The sequence below is a fragment of the Sparus aurata genome, chromosome 1 (assembly GCF_900880675.1).
Source record: "Sparus aurata chromosome 1, fSpaAur1.1, whole genome shotgun sequence".
Classification (NCBI taxonomy): Eukaryota; Metazoa; Chordata; class Actinopteri; order Spariformes; family Sparidae; genus Sparus; species Sparus aurata.
In genome coordinates this window covers 28,018,930-28,043,086 of record NC_044187.1, presented here as the reverse complement: position 1 = coordinate 28,043,086, position 24,157 = coordinate 28,018,930, and the positions used below count along the sequence as shown (strand labels likewise).

Below are 24,157 nucleotides of genomic sequence, written 5' to 3'. Positions count from 1 at the left end.
GTCACTCCGGCGCTGATTGTGCAGACTGCCGTGACTGCTGCTGTCTGACTGCGTTTATACCACAGCTACATCGGCGGTATGACCATCATCTAACAACACCTGCTGAGGATTTCTGCCCTACTGGACAAAACACATGGACACAGACACATTCAGGCAGCATGGGCTCCAGACTGAAGTAAGTTAATCATGTCACTTTAGCTCGACTTTCATCACCATCACCCTGCCTGTCAGTCTGTTCTTGTGGTTTTTATTACTTCCTCTCACAACTGCACAGGAAGTTTCCTGCAGCAACTCCATTGCCCGTAATGCGTTGCCATGTACTTCGTGGTAGACCTGTTCTCGTTCAAAAGCAGAGCAAAATGTTCACCTGTGTTTGCTGTTTATGACCAATCACACTTCTCTATCAGCCTGTCTCTAAAAGATATATCACAGTTCACAGTTGACCTTAAAGGGCACACCTGTTTCATCAGAGCAAAGTTTTGTGTAATTCGAGTAATATGACAAATGTCGGGACGGTTCCCTTGAATGCCTCAGCATTCAAAGTGGACATGTTTCGGCTATAAACACACTATAAATACAATGTCACAACAGCGCTGTGAATCTCCTTCCTGTCAGACAAAACCCTGAGCGAACCTTCAACTGGTTCTTCGAAGCAACGTGCCCCGTAGCCACAGACAAAGGTGAGTCCTCTGTCTTCTCTCCCAGCGGCTCACCTGGGCCAAGTAGAATTTTCTGTTATTCCCATCTTGTGTTTACGCCTCTGGGGGGAACTGCACTGTATGCAACATAAAACATTTAGATGTGCAGAGTGATTTGTCAGCGATAGAGAAGTTGATTAAAAGTGTTCCTCATATTCTTCCTCTGACTAAAATCACCTTCTTTCATGTAATTTTCCTACACGACACTACGCCAGTCTGACTGTTAACTAGCAAAGGAGACTGGCCCCAAACATAAATAGCAACGCAAGACAGCGTCCCTGCTACAAAGCCAGAAGATTGTGTATACGAAGGTGTTTCTGCAGAGCTGAGAGTTGCTCATGCTTCCTGTCATGTGATCAGAAAAACCACACAGCCTGTCTCGTCACACTTGAGCCAGATGAGAACATGTTGTGGTAATCCGGCAGACTGAGCAGCTGCATGTGAGCTGAAGGAGTTTCCAAACATTTCCATAGGTTATTTAATAACTTGTTGCCACATAAACAGTATTTTCTTTCTCTTCCACTCATTGTTGTTTGTTTGCAGTGTTAGCAATGATGTTCATGCATTCATTCTTTTCAATGTTATAGATCCTGGCGTACTGTTTCAGTTTCCAGAGGACTTCAGTGATGAGGTAGTCACTCGTGTCTCCTACAAGCCTACAACATTTGTGCACATGCTGTCACATTAAAATGATCGGCGTGGATTGTTTTTCACCATGTTAGCGGTGTGGCTCTAGGGATTGCAACGTTGGTTGGCTGATCGCTCTGCCACTTTTCGATTCGAACTGAAATATCTCAACAACTGTTGGATGCCATTAAGTTTGTACAAACATTCATGGTCCTCAGAGGATGAACCCTACTGACTTGCACGAGCCCCTGGCTTTTCCTCTAGTGTAGTTGTGAGTGAAATGTCTAAAGAGCTATTGGATGGATTGGCACGAAAAACACTGCAGACATTCCATCACGATGAATTGGTCACATATTTTTCCCAGCTTTGGTTCCCATTGGTATCAGCTGTACACTGTGTTAAATGCTGATTTGAAAAAGTTAGCGAGCAAACACGCTCAACTAAGATAGCAGCCATGGGAAATAATGCCTGCCTGACATTAAGATTGTCATTGTGAATATGTTAGAATTCTGCATGCAGCTCAGAGAGCCACTGAGACAACTCAAGCACGTTGTGATTGTGACTGCATTGTTGGTCTTATTCTTAGAAAGTCATGATCAGGGTTGCTTCAGGAACGTAATTCCAAGTGAATAATCCTGTTTATGTAATGCTTGTGTTAAAAGGTGCACTATGTAGCTTTTGGGAAGAAATGTCGACCCAAAGAGAAAGATCTTCATTGACTGATTTTTTACTTAATGCCTCTTTAATGCTGAAAGGGTCTAATTTAACCAGAGATGGGCTTTTTCTAAACCTAAACAAGTATCACACTAACCAAGTAGTTTTTTCCCCAAATCTAAACAAACTGAGAACTGAAAAAATTTTTTTTTTAAATAATAAGTCAATAAAAATAATGACCCCCGACAACCTTCTTCTTATGTGGACGACCTGCTCAGGTGCAGTGATGGTCCTGGGGTAACATCAGATATGATGTGTAGGAACAACACCAACACAGCAGTATCAGATAAACTGATATAAATAGCCAGGGGCGGTAGACTCAAAGAGCCGTTCTGTGATATTTCACTTTTCATTGTACACACACCATTCTATCCCACTGTAGGAGTCCTGTCAAACGTTACCCAGGTTCTGCTTCCCATATGACATTCAAAGGTGAGTATAAACTGGCTGGATTGCCATGATTGTCTTTATTCCAGGTAAATTCTCTAGCTTGACTGTGTTCCTATATGTCCACCTCTCACTGCGCTCGTCTGCACAGAGTGAGGGATGGAGTGGCTGTGCAGCACTTTACCTTTGTTCTGACTGACCTTGAAGGATGCCAGCGGTTTGGCTTCTGTCGTCTCACCAACAGCACACGCACCTGCCTTTGCATACTCAGGTACATTTGTGTGAGGGTGTGCGAATATGATATTGATAATAATAATTCTCATGCCATGTTGAGATCTAACACCATGATGAAAACTCGATTTCAGTTATCTTCCATGGTTTGAAGTGTTTTACAAACTTCTCAACAACTTGGCTGATTACCTCACAAAAGGACAGGTGAGGTGATTGTTTCTGCTCCTCTCTTAGCTTCCGATCTTCACACTTTTCTATGAATATCACTGACGTGATGACCACAATCTTCTCAACAGAACAATGAGACGAAAGCACTGCTGTCTGCGCTCTACAAGCAGCCCTTACCGCTGGCAGCTGGATCTGTCACTCTGCAGATGGTAAATCTCTAACAAACCAATGAGAACCAGGAGTTACACTTGACTTTATGGCTGTTGTGTTTTGGCAGTGGTTAGTGTGGTGTGTTTTTTTTCTGAGGGACAACAGCTATTGGTCAGCACAGAGGTGTCCCATCCTGTTGGACACCCAGAGGGACAAGAGGGGGTGAGTCCCGCAGGAGTCTGTGTGGTCTGGATTAACTGCTGTAACAAATACAGACTAACTCCTGCTGGAAAGCTGCAGCTGTCTGTGCTTGATGGCTAAACTTGATGTGTGCGGACTAAAACGTTGTCACTCACCCCTCTGGTTTAATGTCGAAGCCAAACTTAACATGATTTGCACTAACATCTGACGTTCATTGTGACTTTTGAAACAGTTTACTCTATGTATCCATAACCCATGAATAGCTCATGATTGCACTGAACAAAAAACAGATTTTTCTTTTTATCTTTGGAGAAATGCCTCCATGTGGCTCAAAGCTAAAGTTGGCATTTGAAGAGTTTAATTTCAAAATAAGACATCCTGCACTTGACAGGCATATTTATCATTCATAAATCTGAGACAATTCTATAATGTGAATATTGAGACACTTGAATAAAGCTATAATCTGTACAAATTCAGTCCTGAAGTGGACTTTAAGGCCCTGTTCATACTGAGACTCGCCGCTAAAGGTGCAGTTGCTCCAAAAACTCCATTGAAAAAATCTGTTTTTTGACAAACAGCACAATGTGTCTGTGGACCCAGTCATAATTGTAATTAATGGGAAAACTGTGACTCTGCACCTTGCGCTTCTAAAAACCGCTAGAAAAAAGTGAGGTTCATGAGTCGAGCGCTGGCGATGTTTTTTCTAGCGACACATCTCGGTGTGATCGGCCTTTCATACTGCAGATCCAAGAATTGTGGTTTCCATTCGCAGTAACTTAATACAGCTCTGATACGGCTTAAGGAGAGTAAAGGCAATTTGACTCAAAAATGGGGTTAGATTTCGCGGAAGTGCAAAGGAACATAACTTTAAGGTGGGATTATTGGGTTTTATGCAGGAGGAAATTTCAATCAAAAGAGGAAGATCTTCAGTAACTGTTTTTTTATGTGTAAACAAACACAAATAAAGAATCACACTCTTTTTGTTTTCATGACTGAAAAAACTTTACTTTGTTTATATGTGGCGGACCCTGCCACGTTTCTAGCTTTAAACTGTGTTCTGTAGAGCTTATTTTCCTCTGAGAACAGCTTGTTTATTCAGTTATGGAAAAAAAACCCATAATAATAAGAATATATGTATATATATATATATATATATATATATATATATATGTATATATATATATATATATATATATATACATATATATATATATATATAAAACTACATAGTGCCCCTTTAAGACTGTGTTACAGTAGTATTAGCGTACACAATGGTTTTCATCTTAGAACCACAACTTTCAATGGAATCCAACATTTTGGAATGAAAACCTGGTGTCTGATCCTGTAACCTGTGATGCATGCGTGTCCGTATGATACTAAAGTCAGCTGAAAGTGAAAACACTTCCACCAAATCTGTTTTGTTTTGCTTCATTCATTTTGACCAGGTTCCATACTTCATTGCTCCCGACCCCAGGAGCCTCCCTTCCATCCCTGAAAATGTGAGTATAGAAGAGCAGACTAAAGTGATGCTCTATGTCTGATATCCTACAAAGCAGGTGGCATATGTTGGAGCTGAGATTCACATAGCGCTGCCCATAACTGATGTATGTGTGCGTGTGTCTGTGGGTTTACCAGAGGAACTTGACAGAGCTGATTGTGGCAGTAGATGTGGGGAACCTGCTCCAGATCTACGCCAGCATGCTGTTTGAGAGACGCATCCTCATCTTTGCCAGCAAACTCAGCACTGTATGACAAACATTTTTTGCCCTTCTATTTTTTTTGTAGGTTTTTTATTTATATAACTCACCAGAGTCAACATATTTGACACGTGTAACCTCAGCTCTTTCCCATCAATACTCACCAAAGACATAAACCACTTAAGCCTCTGCTGAATGCATTCAGAAACCAAACTCACTGCAGCTACAGTACTATTCATTGTTCGATCTTGATGTCAGACACTGGTCACCACATGCGACCCCTGGGTGTTGCTATTGTCTGAGACATTCCTCCATTTTGTGTTGTGTGTAGCTGACGTCTTGCGTGCATGCCCTGAGCGCTGTGTTATACCCCATGTACTGGCAACACATCTTCATCCCTGTACTGCCACCCCACCTACTGGACTACTGCTGGTAAGAAATCTATCTATGCACTGTATTTATCAGTCGGTCAGTCAGTCAGTCTGTCAATCTAATAGATCACACTTTTTTGTTTGGTTGCAGTGCACCCATGCCTTACCTAATAGGGGTCCACACCAGTCTATCTGAGGTAAACTAGTCATTAAAACCACACTTCAAATCACAAGTGTGAATTAGGAATCTGCCAGGTTTTGTCGCCACAAACAGACCAACCCAACATGTCAAACTGTGCCTATGTTTCTCTCCTGCAGAGGGTGAGGAGTCGTGGGTTGGAGGAAGTCGTTATTCTAAATGTGGATACAAATACTCTTGAAACCCCCTTTGACGACCTCAAGAGGATACCTTCAGATGTGGTAATAAACACTCTGTGTGTAGGTTTGTGTGACTATACATGGGTCTTTTTAGTGTCTCCCACTTAACACTTGACTCTTTTTCGGGTGAGGAAAGTATGGCTGACATGTTACTTCGGTAAAGCCTGTACCGCAAAATCAGGTGATGCTTGCTTGTCACAGGATACAGGTGTCCTGGTGAAATGTAGAGCCACTGGAAATACACTCTGGTTATAAACTAAACAGTAAAAAGTCACTTGTTCACACTTCTGTCCAAAGAAAGCTAAAATGTAAGGTTAGATTATGCCCGCCAGATGCTTCTAGCAAATAAAGAAAAGAAGATATTTAAGGTGTGATATGCAAGATTTTGGTTGAAAACATTCAAAAATTAACCTCAGTCATCCACAGAATGTGAAGGGAGAACAGTTTTGAGGTTATGACACCTATGCATGGTGTTGCAATGTGCCTACTGAAGTTAGCATGCTAACCAGCTAACCCCTGGTTTCTCCCAGTCCAAAGCTCCTGTGGTTGCGCCAACGTTCCCCCTGGTGCTCCGAACTCCCCCTCCATGCTACCAGCTGATCGGCTAACAGAGCTAACTAGCTAACAGCAGCTAAAGTTGGCGGCAGTTAGCTTTCTCTGCTGATTTACTGCCCCCCCCCCTTTGTTTTGAGTTTGTCAGGTGGCCAGTTGTGACATGTTGCACCTGGAAAGTGTGACACGGGCCAGGAAGTCAGTCAGTTAAGGGTGCTTGGGATGCTCGTATGACCAAGTAAAAAAAAACAAAAAACATTTGGGAACTTGGCAAAACATTTTTTCACCTGCTTTTAAATCGTAAACACATGAAAGACAACTATTGCAATTTTGCGATAGAGTAGGTACTTTTATTTAAGCCTATGATCTAACAGTAAGTTTCAGTTTTGGTCCAACAAGTATACAAAAGATCGTATAGTCATCAGTCAGACTCCCTCTATGGGTTTGGCTGGATTCATTTTACAGATATAAATGCCACTATGTCTCCAGATGGCCGGGCTGAAGGTGTGTTTGAAGCGCCAGGCGGTGTCTCCTGGCTGTGGTGTCTCAAGGGCCTTCCTGAAAGCTCAGGCTCTGCTGTTTGGAGGCTACAAGGACGCACTGCAGGGCCACAAGGTCAGTCACTCATAGCGAGACTTACTGCAGACCTTAAAGGTGTTACTGATAACATTCACCCACTACATGTAGCATTTAATCCCCTCCTTCCATTACATTCACACCACAGCACCACTGTTGATCCAATCGTATGGTTGCCAGTTTGTTGAAATACCTTACGTTGCTATGCTGTGCTATAGTTTTTTCCAGAAACTTGCAACTACCAAGACTGTTGACCTCTGATGAGACACAGATACCGCGTTAAACTCGTCTGATGAACCTTATTAAAAGCTGGAAACAACCATCAGGATCCTTGCACAGAGATCAACAAAACAATCATTTTGTACTCGTCAAACTTTTTAAAATTATTCACACACAAAAGACATTTAAAAAAAATGATTTGTCTACATAAAAATGTTACCAATATAACCTTTGAGTTCTTTATAATAAAAATGACGAAGGTGGAGTAAATTAGTGTGTTTAATTGTATTGTTTGCAGTATTTTGTTAAAAAGTGATTTAAAGTGCGCTCTGCGTTGTTTATCAGGCTGTCTCTAGAGGTAGCTCTGTATGCATATAGTAGGCCTGTGTGTGTCCCTCTTGTTGTGCCCTTATTTCTCTCTATATCTGTCTCCACAGGATGGTGAAATGTGGTTCAGCGAGGAGCTGTTTCTAGATCACAAGTCCTCCAGTATGAGGCAGTTCCTACAGAGTGCCATTCATTTACAGTCCTTCAAACAGGTACACTGCCCTCTGCTGGATACATCCTGCAATTATAACACTAAATAACGGCTTGTTGGGCAGGGAATTAAAGTGAAATCTTGCAGCTGGTTAATAAATGGCTTTTAATTTAAAGGGGAAGATGTTGCGTCTGCTCGTTTGCTATCTCAGGCTATTTATCCCGATGTTTCACACTGGTAAAACCATAGGACTGTGTGGTTGTTCACAAGATTGCCTGTAAATCTGTTTTGAAATCAGCAGGACTAAGTCATCCCAAGGTTCCTGTAAAACAGTGAACATTTTCATATATATTGATAAAGTGATTTAAAAAAAATAACAAAAGTTTGTCTTGTAGTTCATTGATGGCCGCCTGGACATTCTGAACAAAGGGAAGGAGCCAGATGACCTCTTTGAAGAAGAGATCCTGAAGTGTGAAGCAGCTGCAGGTGTGTGTCTCTCTATCTTCGTCAGTGTTTGTATAAATCCTTTATGTCTGACTAATCGTCTTTTCTTTGTATCTGTCTGTTTACAGGGAGAAGCAAGTCTTATCAACAATTAGTTGGAAATTTTAAGGTAAAGTCTTTTAATGAAATTGTTTTGGTTGGTCCGCTTTTTGTTCAAAAAGTGCAACACAGATGCCTTTGTACTTTTAACAGAAGGGGGGAGGAGCGCTCATTCTGAACATGAAGTCCAAAGCAAATATAAAGGTGAGCAAGCCGACAAGCCAAAGGCATTGCTGCAATCCAGTCTGTGTTACCAAAAAACAACTGTCTTCATATTTGTTTTGATCTCTCTCAGGCCAAAGGTCTTGCAAAGTCTGGTTTGAAAAACCTGCTGATGCACAAGGTGGGTCAGTGATAATGTACGTAGGTGCTGCGGTTGAAACAAATGCAGCTGTGGTTTTAATGTACTTTCGTGTGTGTGTGTGTGTGTGTGTGTGTGTCTAATACAGGCTCCCAATGAAGGACTAGGCCTTCACAGAGGAGGATCGGTGTCACACCGCCGTGCACAATCGGACTGCCTGCAGAACCGCCTGCCAATCACACAACATTTTGGGAAGGTGAGATGTGTCTCAAACCAATCGATTTCAAACATTTTATAAAAACTACTAACAGACAATAAACACATATATAACCTCATCGACCCCTAATCTGTTTTTTTTTTCTACTGTCCCATACTTCCTCTTTGTGCTATTTTGCATTTTGTAATCGCTCCATTTGCGTCGCTGTATTGTGGTTCACCCCAACATCACTCACTGCTATTGGGGGGATACCGCATTGCTTTGCTTTGTTACTCTATGTTGCCTCATGTCAGTCACGTCCCCGTCGGCCTGTACACAAACATAGGGCTCCCAGAGATGAGCAGGACACGGGGGACACTGAAGATACTTGGGATGGGTGAGAGTCGGAGCCGAGGAAACCAAGGAAAAAGATAAGAATACGCAGCATGTGTTTTGTGGTTTGCGCCACTCTGTTTTGTAATCTCTGTGCATCAGAGCCGTCTCTGGGCCCACGGCCGAGCCTGACTCCGAGCTCCAGAAGGATGATGAGGAGGGGGAAGATTCACTGCTGTCTGACTCGGAGGAGATGGATCTGCTAGGGGAGATCTTTGACACGCTCAGCTCCCGCAGCTCCCACGAGCGCGGCCTGCTGTACGGCACACGCAGCCTGGATCTGTTTGGACCGGACAGTCATGACTATATCATGAAGGTAAGAAGATGAGGAACTCACACACCACACACACAAAAAAATTTGACTTTTGTTCTAGCTTCGCCTTTTGTGTTTTTCAGCGCGGTTTTCCAGCCAACCCCAGCCAGGAGAGCCTGTCTCTGTCCATCAGCGGCAGTGGCAGCCTGCACAGCTGGAATTTGGAAACCACAGAGGAGCAGTCAGACGTGACAGAAGACTCTGATTGGCTGTGCCAGGACACCAGCGTGCAAGAGGAGGAGGGGGCGGAGAATCTGGGGGAGCAGGAGAGCGGACCAACGGAGGTTAGAGAGAAACAGGTAGAAGTGACAAGTGAACAAAGTGAACAAGAAGTGAACGCAGTTTTAAATGGGAACCAAGAGGAAGAAATAGACGACAGAAGTATCTTTGAGGAAGTGAAGGCAGAGGAAGAGAGCAAGAAAGATGGCCAAGATAAGATAGTGAGTTTAGGAGAGGATCCCGAGAGGCAAGTGGACGGAGAGCTGAAGGAAAAGAGGGAGGATGAGCAAAATGAGAGTGCGGGGGTAGTGGAGGGAAAGGAGACAGAGGAAGGAAAAAATGAAATGACGAAAGGCGTGACGAGAGAAGACGAGGGAGGAGAGAAACAGGAGGAGAAAGGTGAGGAAGTGACGGGATGTTCAAACAAACTGACAACACTGAATCCTCAACAACCCAACACTGCGGAGGAGCAGCAAGGACGGGAAGACAAGAGCGACATTGTTGAACCTCCTGCAGCTCAGGAAAAAAGGAGAGAAGCAGTTCAGATAGAGGAGCGGGAGTTGAGACAGACCCCCCCTCCTCCCAAAGTGCTATCTGCTGTAGCACGCTTCCAGTCTCAGGGGCATAGCCAGGGTTTACAGCTGAAGTCCAGGGCCAAGGAAGCGACTGAACCTGGGACACCCTTCAACACGTGTAGGAGCAGGGTGGACCCACAATCTCAGCCACTGTGTGACACAAATATGTCAGAAGAGAACAATCGCTCAGGGGGACACGAGGAGGACGACCTGCCTCCAGTCAAAGTGTCTGAACTCAAAAAGAGGTTTGAAGCCTAGAGGGTGAGGTTGGTGACACTCTAGAGATTTCTTACGGTCAAGAACTGAAGACTAAAATGAGCAACCTGTAAGTCATTTATCCCACCTGTCTCTCGGCCCATGTGTTGCTACTAAAGATATTTAAAAATGGAGTGAGTAAACTACAGTGTGGCACTGATTTGTATGCCAGAGGCTCTAGCCGATACGTTTCGAATAGTTTGTGTTCAGTATTTTTTGACAATAAGAAAAACATGTAACATCTCCAGACCTTACCCTCAGGGGCACAAACTGGCTGGCGGTCACCTCGCCAATATTTAGCAAATACTGAATATTGTTTACTTGAAGAAATGGCTGTTGAATCGCACTCAGAATTAAGGCAACAATGGTTTGAAATAACGAAATAAATGAATTGTGTAACAGCGAGGACAATGCATTTGTCACGGATACGCAGGTGAATGTGTGTGAGAGATATGTGCACTCCGTCAGCTATGTCCTGGCAAAAAAAACTGACAAATTCTGGGGATCATTATTCTATTTTTGGTACGTCTGAATAACTTAAACAGCAATAAAGTAAACATTCTGAACACGTCTTCTCCCTTTGTCTTCAATACTCCACGACGAGGAACAGAAATAGAACCGTAGTACCGGACGTGCACATTCCTGATTTATTGGCAGAACACCTCGTGTACCATACATACTGATTTTTGTGTTTCTTTAAAGAAGTTAAGCTTTTCAGAGCTCTGCATAAAAGTGCATTTAAGTCATTAACAGTGTGTCAATCAATATATCCTTCATAACTGGAAACAGGGCAGAAACACATGTTTTATATATAAATACACATAGCACACAGTGGAGTAAAAAACAGAACTGTACAAATACAAAATACACCTCAGCTCATGTCCCTTATTTGGTAGGATAAAAGGGAGTAACTTATCTAGACAGAGGAATACGACAGGAACTCAAACGACATGCACTTCCTCTTTCGGTGCAGTGGTGCGACAGTCCTAAGAGTCTGTGTTCACCAGGAACGAAAAAGGCGCAGCACAAACAGTGTTTAGTGTGTAGGAAGATTTCTGCTGCATGACACAAACCAGCATCTATCATCCCGAGAATAGAAGGCATCCATCCATGGGGGCTTACACAGTGATGGCGGGGTGAGCGCGCGTGACTCCACTTCGAAAATCATATGAGGCGTTCTTCTTTGGGCAGCGGCAGAGGCAGGCCGGGTTTTTCGGACCCCGATGCTCCCGTCTGCTTCGTCTCCTCTGCACTGGGCCTGTACGTTCCCTCCATCCTCCTCTTCTTCCTGATGACACACAGCAGCAGCAGCAGAGTCAAGCTGAGCAGGGACAGCACGGTGGACACCAACACCGACACTGCAGGTGGGACCAATGCCTGCATCGTAATGGTGATGGACAGCTGGGGAGGGAACCGCACACAGATAAGGCCGTCATGGTCAACAGATGTAAAATAAGGTGCCTACTTCAAATTAAAAAGCACAATCTAGAGCTCCTGAGTCGGTGCACCACAGGTAAATTGAATAGGCAACATTTTTAAAAATGTGTCTACATGCAAGTACAATTCAAATATTATACTACGAAATATTTTAATGGCTTTAAACAGTTTTCTTTTCAGTATCAAAATAATTCTGGTAAAAAACAAAACAAAAAAACAGTCCAATTAAATTGAGAGAGAGTTGCTGATAGGTCTTCCAAATAGCAAACAGCTACACAGGGATGAGACTGTATGACAGTGTTAAGTTTGAAACTCACCTCCCTGAGGATTTTAAAGTATCGAGTGGGTCTGTGTGGCCTGTGTTCTTACATCTGGACCAACACAGCATCAGTTCTATAGAAACGACCCTGAACACGCCTAAAAACACAAAAACAAAACAGAAACAACAACAATAAACAAATAACAACAAAGGAATGCATCAAATGGGTCTCATGATCTCCTGTGCAAGAGGAAAACCAGATCATCTAGGTCATTTTTGAGATTAAAGTCAGATTTCAGATAAAAAGTCAGACCTCCCCCATACTGCAGATAAATGTAATGAATGACTGTTCTTGTCACGTTTAATCTGCATATTATGTGCCTGATCAGTTTTTATTTTCCAAGATGTGCTATAAGATCAGACAATACAAGACTAATGACCTCACAACCGAATGGCCCGAGTGATGAGAAAGCAACCTGAAATATGCTCCTGTCAGGCCTCTGAGGGCTTTGAATGCAAGGAGAGAAATCTTATCACCTCCAACAGTGACTGGAGGACAGCTTCGGTGTTGGAGGCCAGCAATTATGTCACTGCTATGAGTCGAGATGGGAAGTGAAGCATTTTGGATAAACTGCAGACTAACTGCACTGCAGTTCTGTTAGGGGAACAAAAATAGACTGCTACAACATGATTTTGTGATTTATTGGTTCCCAAGTCCTGTATATGGGAACATGGGAAGCATCGTTTAATATAATTTAGTCAAAAACAACAATACTGTGAAGTATGGGTATGAACATTATCTCACAGGTCAATTCACAGCCAAGTTTCTGTTGAGCTTTTGGAAAGAGAAATGTCAATTGATAGACGACATTGTGAGCATAGAAATCAATAAGTCGATTAATATGCTTGTTCCAGCGACTCAAATTTGAAGATTTATTTTTCTTCCTTTATGCAATAGTAGATTAAAGGATAAATTCGCCTAAAAAAGAAAATTCGGTCATTGTCTATTCGCCCTCATTCAGATAGAATGTTGGGTAAAGTTTTGTAGTCCACAAAACATTTCCAGAGCTTCCTGGCTAAACGGGCGCTTTTCAAATATAAGAAACACAACCCAAAAAATGTTTAAAAATGGCTCCCCACACCTCGCCCTGCATAAAGCAAGTCTGCAAAAGCTCAGAGGTTCTTAAATTGGTCTGAAAAGATGTTTTGGGCATTTTTTTTAGGCTTCAATCATCACTGTAGCTGCTAAACCAAAAGGGTAAATGATGCCTTTTCAAACTAATTTTGGATCCAAGTAATCTGTAGACTTGGACTATGCCAGAGGAGCTATTCTGAGCCGCTTTGTGTTTAGTTATGGTTGCTTTTTTGTTTTTTTTTAGGTTTAAGAACAAGTCCCCATCTTCTTCAGTTGTTAAGTTGTTTTTTCCAGTGAAGCCCCAGAAATGTTTTCTTGGGAGACAAAACGTCACCGGACTTTCCATAGACATGAGTAGATAATGACTTTTTTTTAAATTTTGAAATTATCCTTTAAAAGTTGCCCTATATAGGACATTTTAAGAAAGTGGGAAAACGTCGTCTGGATTGATTTTCATGTCTGCATAAACAAACTGACCTTAAAAGGACATCACAGTGTCATACGGTTTTACTTTCTTTATATGTGGCGGCCCCTGCCAACTTTCTGGCTTCAAATAGTGTTCTGCTGGGCTTATTTTCCTCTGCGAACAGTTTGTTTAAAATAAAGATCAATGTTCTCCCTAATCCTCAATAATCTATACACACCGACACACCCATCACCCACGTTTTATATTGCCACAGGCGGATGCGTGTAGGTGCACTCGCGGAATGCAGCAGGTCCTGCTCCGCCTGTTTGACCGGTGCGTGCTGAGCTCAGGCGAGTCTGCTCCTCCTCCTCCTGCCGCTGCTGCTGCGGCGGCTGTGAAATGACAGGTGGAGCCGCAAACAGGTATAGAGGCGAAGAAACCCCCTGCAGCCTCTCTGACCCAGAACGAAACTGACAAACTGTTTCGGTTGCGGCTCGACTCGTAGGGCTACGTGTCGTGTTAGATTGGATCGATTCAGTGGGAGAAGTTACCTGCCGGTGATTGAGCTCAGGTGTCCTCGGTGAGCTGCGATGCCCTGCGGTGACCCCTAGTTCAACGCAATGCTCCGGGAAAAGCGACAAAACTGATAATCCAGCGGTCACAGGTCGGAGCGTTCACGCGACAGCTGAACTATACGTCCAACACTCACCTGCCTGTCCATATGCAGATGAGGCCGGTCACGTGACCAATCTGCACCAACCACAAACAGCTGCCTCTCTCTCTCGCTCTCTCTCTCGCTCTCTCCTCTGTCAATTCAATTCAATTCGTTCTCTCCCTCTCTCTCCCCCTCCCTCTCTTTCTGTCTCTCTACCTCTCTATCTCTCTCCCCCCGCTCTCTCCCTCCTTCTCGTTCTCTCTCTCTCTCCCTCTCTATCTCTTTTGTGTCTCTCTCCTCCATCTCTCACATTCCCTCTTTCTCTCCCTCTCTCTCTTTCTGCCCCCCTCTCCCTCCCTCTCTTTCTCTCTCTCCCTCATCTTTCTCTTTGTTTTTTAATCAGTCATCATATCGATATGATCTTGTCTTAAAATACATTTAGAAAATGTCTTCAAGGCAAACCACAGGAGTATCCTGATGAATCCAGTTCACCCTGACAAACAAATCATCAGTCACATCAGGATGGGTTAGGTTTAATCATTACAGAGAAATGGCCTTGAGTGAGTTTTAGAGGGCTGTTGTTTGGCCCAGTTTGATTATTCCTAATCAAACTAACTGTGGACGTGCCCAAATATTTGGGCTCCTGACTTGCTGAACAAATAGACACTGTGTCTGCTCTTGGCTGAACCAGGGCTTATCAAGTTAACAAGTTAAAAAGAAAGAAGTGAGTCATCCAGAAAAAATGCCTACAGCTGGGCCTGCTGTGGACTAGAGTTGGAACGCCGTAAGTAGTGTTGGGAAAGTTCACTTTCTACACAAACTAGTTCAAAGTTCAGTTCACAAACTTTAAAATGAACTAGTTCAGTTCATAGTTCATAATTCAAAATGTTGAACTAAGTTCACAGTTCCAAAAATGAACTAGTTCATAGTTCTTTTTTTTTTTAATATGTTGCTGCAAGCTATTTTATTTTTCAAAATTATTGCCACAGCCCATTTAGAACCACAGACATCTATTATTTTATCAGTTTTAACACTGAAGCTGCAGCTCTCCCGCAATATTTTGCAAAACCAGGTTGTCCAGCAGGTTGTTAACACCGTTAATGCAATTTGGGTGGTAGAGGATCTATTTTGGCTCGCCGTTGCCGTCTTTTGATTTTTTATTCCATTGCACATACCTTGAAAGGCTCACCGGGTGCTTTAGTTCAATGTGTCGTTTCAGGTTTGCGGTACAGGATAGAGTTCAAATTAAAAATAAAATACATAAATATGTAAATAAATAAATAATTTTTTTAAAAAGAAGAAGAAGAAAGGGAAAAATAAAATAATAAATAAATAGATAGTTCAGACAGTGGCTTCAGGGAAAAACTTTTCATAATGACTCAGTAAGGTATTACTTTTTTTGTTATTTAACAAAATCAGAGATTTAAGCAAAGAGCTCAGTTCCAGGAGAAAAGGAGCAAATTTAGGTAGTGATTTAGCAAATTTTTGTTTGTGAATAAAACATTTTTCATAGGATAACAAAATTCATCATGTGTTCAAGAGCATTATCTTTTGGGTTAACATAGCAAATAACATGTTTAAGGGTAAGAGAATGGACAGAGAGCAGCATAAAAAAAAACGAGATCCGACAACATCACAAACGCCAGAATGAACGCGTTCACAATAACGTTCATCAGGCAGAAACACGTGCGTTCAGTTCACGTTCGCCCAAAATATGAATGAGTTCATGAACGATCGTTCATTGAACGCGTTCAGGCACAACACTGGCCGTAAGATTCAAATCAGCCAACCAGATGTTTCTAAAGAAAAACATATTTAGAGGTGCAAAATGTGAGAATTTAAAGTCAGAAACATGTCCCTTGTGGTGTAAGCGCCTACACTTCCCTGGTGCTCCTGCAGATGGTAGCTACTGTTAGCAGCATTTAGCGCCAACTCTGGTGAAATGCTGCCCCCCTTTTCTTAGAATTATTAATTTGACAGGTTGCAAATTCTTACATATTATACCTTTAAATAACTGAAATAAATGTTTGTTTATGCTGTTTCATTATTGCAAAAAAAAAAAATTAAAAATCACTGATTAATTTTTCATTTTCACAATCTGATAATAGCGGTCAGAGCAATTCTTGGGAGTCTAGTTCCACTTTGCCTCTTAAAAAGGCTACAGAATAGGTGTTTGCTTTCGGCCTTGGACCTGCTGTTAAGAATCAGTTTTGATCCTCCAAGGGAGAAAGTTCAGGTGCTACTGTTCGAGAACAAAGACATAATGCCCAGTTTTGTGTTTTGTTTTATGTGTACTAAAATCCACTTCTCAAGAAGACTTACTGTAGAGTTATATATGAGCTCTAAAATGAAATTTGATATAAACTTTGATATGGAATGAGAATGGTAATCGGCTTCTGCAGAGGCCCAACAGTCCCCTTTGATTCAATCAAGCCAAATCCAGTATCAAACAGAACATTTGTAAATCCTCATGTCCTCACTCATAGATACCAGCCACCTAAATATGTATAACAATGTTGAAGGAAGTGAGAAAACATTAATGGATCTGTTCCTTTATTGGAATCTGCACCAAAGGTTAATGGATCTATTCCTGACCGATACACATCCTCCATCAGAGTTTCGTTGAAAGCCGCACGTGTAATACCGCTGACAAACCAAACAACAAACGGAAACAGGTGAAAACATAACCTCCTTGATGGAGGTAAAAGTGGGAGGCTTTCCATTTAAAGGTGCATTATGTAACTTTTTCAGCCTGTCCTCATGAACATGTACAGTATATCCACTCAGATCCGTCTGTTGCATTTCTGTTCTATAGCATATACACTACTCACAATAAGTTAGGGATATTGTGAGAGACTTAGTGGATTTCATACATACGGTGTTTGTTTCACTTCAGAGAGTTTTGGGATAGGGAGGCAATTGTATTGGGGTGATAGACACACCTCATTTTGTGTTTTCCACGTAATGGTCTCACTGTGTACAGTGTGCCTTACATATTGGGGCCAATACCAAAAAACTAAAAGACAACCCTTTTCAATGTGGCATCAATTTCAACATTCTGTGGGTATAAAAAGCTGGTATTGTCAGTAAGTCATTCCAAGTTCATCATTCAAACAGCCATGAACACACGATGTCACTTAACAGACGAGCAGCGCCACCTGGCCATAGCGCGCCTTCGGGTCGGTGGCAGGCAGTCAGATGTTGCTCGTGAACTTGGTGTGTCTCAAAGTGTCATCAGCAGACTTGCATCAAGACACAGAACTACTGGCAGAGTTCGTGACAGACCCAGGAGTGGAGCCCCTTGAGTGACAGACTGCAATGATGACCAGTACCTAAGGACCTATGCACTCAGACATTGTTATGCAACTGCCACACAGCTGCAGGCCCAGTTACGAGATGTGAGGGGTACTAGGGTTTCCAGACAAACCATTGGAAACCGACTCCACCGCTTTGGCTTGAATGCCAGACGACCATTGCAGGTGACTCCACTGACACCAAGACACCGCCGTGAACGTTTGCAGTGGGCACAAGACCATGTGACCTGGACAATGCAGCAGTGGTCTACCGTCCTGTTCACTGATGAGTGTCGGGTCACCTTGCACAGAAATGATGGTCGTCAGCGTTGCTGGAGAAGGTGAGGTGAGCGATACGGCGAGGTCAACATGGTCCCCAGGGTTCCCTTTGGTGGAGGAGGTGCAACAGTCTGGGCAGGCATCGCCAGTCAGCGCAAAACAGATTTGGTTATTGTAGATGGCTCAGTCACTGCACGTTCTTACCTCAGAGACATCACAGAACCCATCATCATCCCCCAATTCCACCGGCACACCCCCAACTTTCTGTTCATGGATGATAATGCTCCACCACATCGTGCCAGAATTGTCACAGCTCGACTTCAGGAAGTCGGAGTGCCTCATATGGTATGGCCAGCAATGTCCCCTGACCTGAACCCCATAGAGCACGTCTGGGACCAGCTGAAGCAGAGACTGGATGATCGTACCCCACCCCCACGTGACCTGGCAGAACTGCGTGTAGCACTTGTGGAGGAGTTGCATTGCCTCAGAACAACATCATGAGGTTAGTGAGGAGCATGAGACGTCGCTGTCAAGCTGTCATTGTGGCAAATGGTGGAAACACCTGCTACTGACATTGTCAATTTTTGTTATTTGGGGCTATCCTTGGTATTGTCTAAATATTTGGGGTAGTAAATATTAAACTAATGAAAATGGTGTTTCTTCTCATTCATTATTAGTAATATTAAAGGGAACTTTTACTTATTACATTAAAATTCAGACCAAATAGGAAAAGCGCTCATGTAAATAACAATATCCCTAACTTATTGTGAGTAGTGTATATTAGGTTCCTACCCTCACGTTACTACTTTTTGCTGTGTCAAATTGAATTTCTCCCTTTGGGGATTAATAAAAGTACATCTTATCTTTTCTTCAATAAAATCTACATTTGTTTTTTCTTTCAGTAATATACTACCCTTAAAAATGCAAAGCTTACTTTGTGAATTTGACTCAGTAAAATAAACGTTATGTTTTTGTATGTTGCTGTTCAACATTGACAGACAGAAGAAAACACAGTGACACTTTATATTAAAGGTGCAATATGTGAGAATTTTTGTTTGAAAGATTCTAAAATTAACTTAGATTATTAACACAATGTGAAGAAATAAAGGTTTCATGTTATGTCAAAGGTGTCTATGTACTGTGTTAAGAGATATCTACGGAAACAGGCCCCAGGCTAAAAAGCCTCTTTGCTCCTGACAGTCGCAAGTGCTTGTGCTAGCTGCACAGCTAACTAGCACGGCACAGAGCTAACAAGGTAACAGTAATTCCGAATCATGGATCTAACAGAGTACAGTTGGCAGCGGATAGCAGTGGCTCCGGTGATATGCTGCCCATATTTGTTTTAATCATAAATGAAACAGGTGGACAGTTCTTACTTTTAGCACCTTAAGGCCCAACAGGCACCCTTTACTGAAATTATCAAGGATTCATATAGTCAGTGCAGGAAATCTGTGAAAAATTACATAATGTTTGAAAGATGTTTTTACCTTGTACCCTTATAAGTCCTTTTTTCTTTTTTTTCATTCATTAACCTCAATAAGAGTCAGTGCATGTTTATAATAGCCTGATAAACATGTTGATTCATAGATTATAAAACAATTATTAGCCCTTGTTAACAGTTTATAGACATTAAAGAATGTTAATGAAGCCTTTCTTAAAGAGTTTCTTATTATTGGTTATAATAGCATCACAAACATATTTATTGACATTGTGTGTTGTGCTGGAAGCCAGCTGTTAGTTGATGTTAGCAGACTCCATTTCCACACTAAAGTTAGCTGCTGTTGCTCTCTGTTACCTGAGCAGAGAGAGGCAATCAGACGAGGGACTTGAGAATGGTAGTGGTCACATCTTTTGGATTTTTGTGGGAAATTCCGACCTGAGTCCCTCACTAAGAAATCCACAGCCCAGCAGCATCAAAAAACTCAAACAGATCATCCACAAGCTTGTAGACAAACCCGGGAGAGGGCAGGGAAGGTCATTGTTCAAGTTCACTTTAGACTCCGCTCATATATAGCTAATAAAAACAGTGATGAATGCATGTAAATTACTATAAATTGTAAGGAAGAGCTCCTCTAAAAGCATTGTCCGTGCTTTAGATCCAGCTGCCGCAAAAGGCATCATTAATTAATGAGTGCAAACTGCTAGAGCATGTATTAATCATGAAAGAAATGTTAAAAACTTATAAATGGTAAGCTAAGTTAGTTAAACTCAATTAATTTGTAATGCTATTATCAACAAATTTATGAAACTCATTCTCCATGTCCCGCTCCAGTCAGTGTTTTGTTTTAGCGCAATGCTAAAAAGTTCATTAGACTTGTAACCCCTTCCTGATTTTTTTGCTATTTACCTTTCACTCAGCAGAGATAACAGTTTCGCTGCTGCTGGGAAATCATGTGTTAGTGTGTTTGTGTGTTGGCATGTGTACAAAAACACAGGGAGGCGGATGGGGAGACAGTGGTGAGGCGAAGAGGAGGGCGCTACAGAGCGACAGTTTACATTGACAGCAGATCAGGATCAGACAGGAGGATGGGTAGGACTCTGCTGTGGCTGGGGGCCTCTCTGGCCTTTGCTTCTCTCGCTTTTCTGGCTGATGGAGCTCCATTGTAAGTAGACCAGCGCTGCACCACCCCTGAGCTTGAATTAATTCACAGAAAACGGTGCTAAAACATAGAGTTTGTTTGTTAATCTCCATGTTTGTTTGTTATTCAAGTTGTTCCAGCATCATAATTGGAGCAATAGCAGTGTCAGAGGTTCTCTGCATTTATGATTAATTTAGAGAGTTTATGAATACGATGGATATCACTTCATCACAGTTAGAAATGTTGCATTGATCCAGTGCTGGAAAAGGTAATCAATGGATCACTTATTGAGTATAAAGTCCATGCTGGAGCTCAGGGTGCACATCTGTCAAACAGATATGCTTTTTGTTGTTTGTTTTTTCTATGGCAATTTGGGTGAATTGTAAGTTTAACACACAAGGCAGTGGTTCTCAACTCGGGGCTCAGGAACCTCCAAAGGGTCCAAAGATAAACCTGAAGGGTCAAAAGATGAGTAGGTCAATAAAGCTTAAAGGGAAAATCACATTCAAGCCCTGAGTGACAAGCACCTGTTCATTTTAAGGGTGCACACCCAAAAAAAGGATGGGAATCACTTCTTTATCAGATCACTCCTAAAACTCATAATTATGTGTTTGGTTCATAATGCCTTAAATGCATACATTAAGAAAGAGCATGTTCTTTTATTAAATCCTAAACAGCATGTGGCCTCCTCTAAACAGTGACTGCATCTGTGTTACGTTGGGGTTTTTCCCTAGACCCAAATCCAGAGATTGGAGGCAGGAAATCAGGGTGTAAAGGAATTTATTTTTGCAACAGAGTTAGCTGGTGAAGAACAGGGGACGTGTAGGCCTGGTCAGCAGGCAGGGTGGGCTGGTGGCAGCATGGAGGAAAACTCAGGTGAGCCAGCGAAGCAGGAAGCAGTAAGGAGAGGCGCTGAAGGTTCTGCACACGAGGCAAACAAAGACAGGAGCATGAGATGTAACCCAAAACGGGAAAAACACTAAGCACAGGCACAAGAGAAATCTAAATACACAAAAATACTTAAAGCAAGCTAAACACAATGGCAAGCGGCACTGTTGAAGTACGGGATGAAACAATCTGGCCCTGGAGTGGAGAAATGACCATGGTTAAATAGCAGGAGTTGATGAGCTGACAGTCTGCCATGCCCACAGACAGACAGACAGACAGACAGACAGACACACACACACACACACACACACACACACACACACACACACATCAATATTGCCAACAGGGCACTACATTTCTCCACTGTCTAAGAGGGGACGTTTGTTTCTGGTCAGTTTGAAAAAACAAAAATATAATAGAAAAGCTTCTTTTAAAGTCTTTTGCTATGATATCCCTTTAAATGTGTTCTTTTAATTTTTTAAAAGAAATTGCCAAGAGGGGACTTGCATCATTCGTGACAATCTATTCTCCATCTTTCTCTGCTCTGCAGGGAGGTGATGTCTGCCCCCAACTTGTTGCGGGTAGGAACAGCTGAAAACATCTTTGTGGAATGTCAAGATTACAGAGGAGACGACATTTCGGTTGAAATCATTGTGATGAACCATCCAACCAAAGCCAAAAGGCTGGCATCCACAACTGTGACCCTCAACAGTAGCAACAACTTCCAGGAGCTTGCACAAATTAAGGTAATGTGGAAGTTCTGAAAAAAGTATAACTGTTACATGGTTTTGTTACCAAAATACATTGGTGATTCTATTTCTGTAATGACCACAAACAAGAGACGTAGCATCCAGAAAAGCTCATTAAATGCCACACTCTGCTCCTCATGCTCTGATTTCGTCTCTGCATGGTGTTTCAGATCCCTGTTGGTGACTTCAGTAAAGATCCCAGCATCAAGCAGTACGTGTACCTGCAGGCTCAGTTCCCTGACCGACTGCTGGAGAAAGTCGTCTTAGTGTCCTTCCAGTCCGGGTACATCTTCATCCAGACTGACAAGACCCTCTACACCCCCGAGAGCACAGGTGAGTTCAATACTCCATCAGTGCTGAAAAACACACCCTCCACTGTGAGAATGTCTCTACATTATATATATATATATATATATATATATATATATATATATATATATATATATATATATATATATAATACAATATATAATATATATACACAACATACATATATATATGTATGTTGTATATATATATACACACAATAAATAGGAAAATTACCAAATAGACTGTGAATTTACCTGACTAATGTTAGATAACATGAAAAAGCTGTAACAGTGAATTACGCATAAAAATGAAAAACATTTTTAAAAACAGAAAATTAACCTTTTTCCACAATGGAAGTTTTTTTGTGAGAATGTTAGTATCTGATTTAATACTCTAATTACATGTATTGAAATAAAATAAAATAAATATCGGTTCTGTATTTACATTTAGTGGCACTATTCTGTAGTTGTATAGATTTGTTTGTTAATCGACAGATATCTTGTAAAATTATGGAAATAGAATAAAAACTTTGAATGAATGTGTTTTTTCCTAGCAACCTATTTCACAAACTAGTTTGCAACTTTATTTTGAAGTCACTTGACTGTGATGCATAAGACAGTTTTTCTTTACAGTGGCATGGTAAAATACCATAGAGCATGATTTATTTCTAATTGTTTGACTAAAGTATTTTGAATGATGAATGAATAACTGAACAGTAAAATACATTAAAATGAAAAGTTGTTAAACAGTCACATGACTCACCAGCAAACTAAAGCTTTTTCTCTCTCTATGTCAGTTCTTTACAGGATGTTTGCAGTGACACCTCTCATGAAGCCTGTAGAGAGGGATAATGAAACCAAAACTGTTGCTTCTATTGCCATTGAGATTGTGGTACTGTATTTTATCATTGATATGAACCTAATTGAATGCAATATAATCAGCTGAACCTGAGAGGACCTGATTATGAAATAACTCCACAGATGCTAAACCAGTGTTGGGAAAGTTCACTTTCTACATGAACTAGTTCAAAATTCAGTTCACAAATGTTGAAATGAACTAGTTCAGTTCATAGTTCATAATTCAAAATTTTGAACCAAGTTCACAGTTCCAAAAATGAACTAATTCATAGTTCTTTTTTTTTCAATATGTTGCTGCGAGCTATTATTTTTCTAAATTATTGCCACAGCCCATTTAGAACCACAGACAGCAATTGTTCTATCAGTTTTAACACTGAAACTGCAGCTCTCCCACAATATACTGCAAAGAAGGTTGTCCAGCTGCGGCTGGGAGATGAAGACAACGGAGCCGCTACTGTACACCGTTAATGTGATTTGGGTGGTAGAGTATCTGTTTTGGCTCGCTGTTGCCGTGTCTTTTGATTTTTCATTCACTCGCACACACCTTGAAAGGCCTGCCGGGTGCTTTAGTACAATGTGCCGTTTCAGGTTCGCTGTTGACGTTGTTGATGTATGGAGTTGCTTCTTGAAACCCGGCGGGCAAAGTTTACACAAAAAGGTCAGATTTTTCCCACCTGGATCATGACTGACCTTTTCATAAAATAGTTTTAAGTAATCATACATATCATCATCAATCATAGATGGCGTATTAATGGTGGAGGCACAGTCTGAGGTAGTGCTGCTGCCTTCATTTGTTTTTGCCTCCATGCTTCACATGTTGATGACGCATGCGGCAGTGCGACCATATATGCATATACATAGACGCCTCATTGAACGCTGGACCGTACGTCAACGTCGCCGCCATATTGGAGGAGGCAGATCTGCCCCGTGAACTAATACAAGTCAATGGAGTGAACTTTATCAAGCTCTTTCTACAAAGTGCTATAAGCTAATGTCTCTCATTTACACATTCACACACGTAGGGATATATTCAGGAAACAGAGAGGAACCAAAAACAACGTCTGTAACG

General features: G+C 41.8%; 2 protein-coding genes and 1 long non-coding RNA gene across 4 annotated transcripts in view; 2 read left to right on the top strand and 1 right to left on the bottom strand.

Moving 5' to 3' along the window:
- Nucleotides 1–10,810, top strand: dennd1c (DENN domain containing 1C). 2 transcript variants are annotated; one of them, XM_030433447.1, is made up of 23 exons: nt 1–175; nt 616–680; nt 1,286–1,329; nt 2,422–2,471; nt 2,578–2,697; nt 2,792–2,861; nt 2,954–3,034; nt 3,132–3,197; nt 4,622–4,675; nt 4,812–4,922; nt 5,205–5,305; nt 5,396–5,441; nt 5,563–5,664; nt 6,664–6,789; nt 7,407–7,508; nt 7,843–7,933; nt 8,020–8,060; nt 8,144–8,194; nt 8,286–8,333; nt 8,440–8,547; nt 8,802–8,884; nt 8,983–9,196; nt 9,277–10,810. In XM_030433447.1, exons 1-23 carry the CDS (start codon nt 159–161, stop codon nt 10,243–10,245), a joined length of 2,760 nt encoding a protein of 919 aa, XP_030289307.1. In that variant the 5' UTR covers nt 1–158; the 3' UTR covers nt 10,246–10,810. The 2 variants fall into 2 exon arrangements, with proteins under 2 accessions (XP_030289307.1, XP_030289317.1); XM_030433457.1 differs by lacking the exon at nt 3,132–3,197.
- Nucleotides 10,811–10,866: 56 nt separating this feature from the next.
- On the bottom strand, nt 10,867–14,211 carry LOC115591434 (uncharacterized). The gene is made up of 3 exons (XR_003985965.1): nt 14,031–14,211; nt 11,997–12,096; nt 10,867–11,643 (listed from the first exon to the last, which is right to left on the bottom strand). It is a non-coding gene; the product is annotated as an uncharacterized LOC115591434 (long non-coding RNA).
- A 5,985-nt stretch (nt 14,212–20,196) lies between these two features.
- LOC115582857 (complement C3-like) overlaps nt 20,197–24,157 on the top strand; it is a 40,490-nt gene continuing 36,529 nt past the window's right edge. The window contains exons 1-4 of the mRNA XM_030419081.1: nt 20,197–20,309; nt 21,724–21,919; nt 22,093–22,255; nt 23,028–23,122. Of these exons, the coding sequence (XP_030274941.1) occupies nt 20,233–20,309; nt 21,724–21,919; nt 22,093–22,255; nt 23,028–23,122 (531 nt within the window). The 5' untranslated portion in view covers nt 20,197–20,232. The remainder of the gene's footprint in view (nt 20,310–21,723; nt 21,920–22,092; nt 22,256–23,027; nt 23,123–24,157) is intronic.